Here is a 2,378-nt window from a genome sequence, read left to right on the forward strand (position 1 = left end):
GGGATCTCACCATCTATGCTTAAGCGTGGCGGGACCGCCACGCTTTGGCGAAAAAACGAAATGACCGCCACGATTACAAAAAATAATCAAAGATTGCACCATGCTTAAAATGTTAACGCCACGCTCAAAAATATGTACTAAGTATATTTTATACAAAACAAGAAACACCAAAGTGTCTAACTACAGGAGGTTCCACAATGTTCCCATGGGGAACATTACTTGTATAATCGCATATCGTGAGGCACTGCCTTCAATGAAAGCCCAACTGTGCGTGCCAGTATTACCTGTGAACTCAGGGAGGTCCCTGGTAGGCTAATGGATAGGGCGCGTTCAGTAGGCCTAACGTACATGCATGACGATTGTAATATTCAGTGAAGTGTCCGTTTTTTATGAACGTTGATTGATGATACAGCAATTATTATTTGAATTTAAATGAATTACTTATACAACACGAGGCCCGAGGATTTTCGATGGGGTGGTGCGTTTTGCAACCGAAGTGGACCTTACAATGGGCGACTGCCTGAGGATCCCCGCGAGGGTAGGGCGAATCTTCTGGAAGCTCTGACAAATCAGCATTTTGAGGGCCTTTTTTAATGGATTTCTAAAATCCATAAATTGTAATATCCTATTTAAAATTTTCATTCATTTGAGTATTGTCTAGGGACCTACAGTAAAGCAGGAAAAATAGAGGGTGGGTGAAGGGAGAAACTTGCACAGACAGATGGTCAATACCACCTTAGCCCCACCATGGTTGGGGCTGAGGTAAGAAAATTTATGATTATGGCACCTTAAAGTGGCCGGAAATGGCACTCTCAGACAAACTTTAATTATGATTTTTCTTTTTCTCAATTTCTTTTATAATTTTAGGAGGCTCTCCCCCTTGAATCCACCACTGTGAAATTATAATTTTTCATGTCCTTTACATCTGTAGGCCTACAATCACTGTAGCTGATAATTTCCAACAGATTTCGTAGCACATTATTAAAAATCAACGGGTAGAAGAGCGGGCAAAAAAAAGTAATGCATACTATAGCACTTCGCGATAATTAGGAACAATTTTAGTGCAATAATAGGTTTTAAAAAGTGGACTTTTTGAAATTTGGTGGTCCAGGGGCAGAGGCCTGGAGGGGGTTTGTAAGAAAAGCGACAAAGTAGCATTTTGAGGGTCTTACATAATAGATTTCTCTAACACATGAATATAATTCATGAATATTTCATTTAAATTTTCATTAATTTGGGTGTTTTTGGGACCTGAAAAAGTAACATTATTATGTCCTGTACCTGGTCTATAGATAACATTTTTCATATTATATAGATCAATCTGCAATCACCGGAGACGATCAATTGCTAACAAATTTCATACCACATTATTAAAAATCAACGGTTAGATAAGCTGGCAAATACAAAATGCAATGCATGGTATAGAATTTTGTGATAATTAGGAACGATTTTGTGAAATCATAGGTTTTAAAAAGTGGACCTTTTGGAATTGGGGAGAGGGGGAGGGGTGCGTCCGCACCCCGCCTGCCCCTGCCTACGGGCCTGAACACCTTCTCTTTTTTTTAACTGAATTTCGGCTGGTTTTTCAAAAAAAAAAAAAAAAAAAAAAAAAAAAAAAAAAAATGGTAAAGCTAAACCATTGCCTACCCAGTGAACGTTTTACTGATAACTCACGGTTAATCGTGAAATTATACCGCGATTGAAAATGGACGGTTCCTTACATTCCACGTGGTGTTATATCTTCTAGCAATTCTCAAGTTTTCCTTATGAATGTACGCAAGGACGACCCCCTAGTTTGAGAAGATTTTTTATTCACATATATTTTTCAAGTTTCGACCGTGGAAGGCGCTATATAAATATAAAACCATAAACCATAAACCATATCATAAGTATATGTAACATACCTTCGACCAAACAATGACTTCCGTTGGATCCACCCTGGCACTGAGGGCGACGCTCACAAAAGATTTCTGTTGGGTAGCAAAAAGCGTTGTTGTCCAGTTGACACATATCGCTGTTCAACTTACATTCGTAGCCAACATCAGTTTTATACCGACTCTCTAGTTAAAATACATAGGTTTATAAAAGACTATTTAGCAAGAGTATCACACCATGTGTGTGGTACAAAACTACGTATTAATAAAATGTCTAATCAAATGTAAAGGGTAAAGGTAGGTATAGGTGTTTCTCCATACCAAAGTAACTACTAGGCCTATGAGGAATGACTAGTGTTGTCCGAAAGCTCTGGTTCTATTTCTGGCTGTTTACTTACGTTTACTTTTTAGCTGTTGCTTATCATTTTTGTATCTCTACCGAGATCCAGCCATTGTTCCCACAGCATTGTTGTTTTTCAGTATTTTGCCTTTTAATCTATATAT

At 38.2% G+C, this 2,378-nt stretch overlaps 1 protein-coding gene across 1 annotated transcript in view; it reads right to left on the reverse strand.

Annotated features, from left to right (window-relative positions):
• Positions 1-2,378, reverse strand: part of LOC117110091 (G-protein coupled receptor GRL101-like) — a 49,497-nt gene that overhangs the window by 10,953 nt on the left and 36,166 nt on the right. The window contains exons 8-9 of the mRNA XM_033252677.1: positions 1,905-2,060; positions 1,777-1,790 (exon numbers count right to left, since the gene is read on the reverse strand). Of these exons, the coding sequence (XP_033108568.1) occupies positions 1,777-1,790; positions 1,905-2,060 (170 nt within the window). The remainder of the gene's footprint in view (positions 1-1,776; positions 1,791-1,904; positions 2,061-2,378) is intronic.

The sequence above is a fragment of the Anneissia japonica genome, unplaced genomic scaffold, assembly GCF_011630105.1.
Source record: "Anneissia japonica isolate Jap-2015-1 unplaced genomic scaffold, ASM1163010v1 scaffold287580_len341680_cov180, whole genome shotgun sequence".
Classification (NCBI taxonomy): domain Eukaryota; kingdom Metazoa; phylum Echinodermata; class Crinoidea; order Comatulida; family Comatulidae; genus Anneissia; species Anneissia japonica.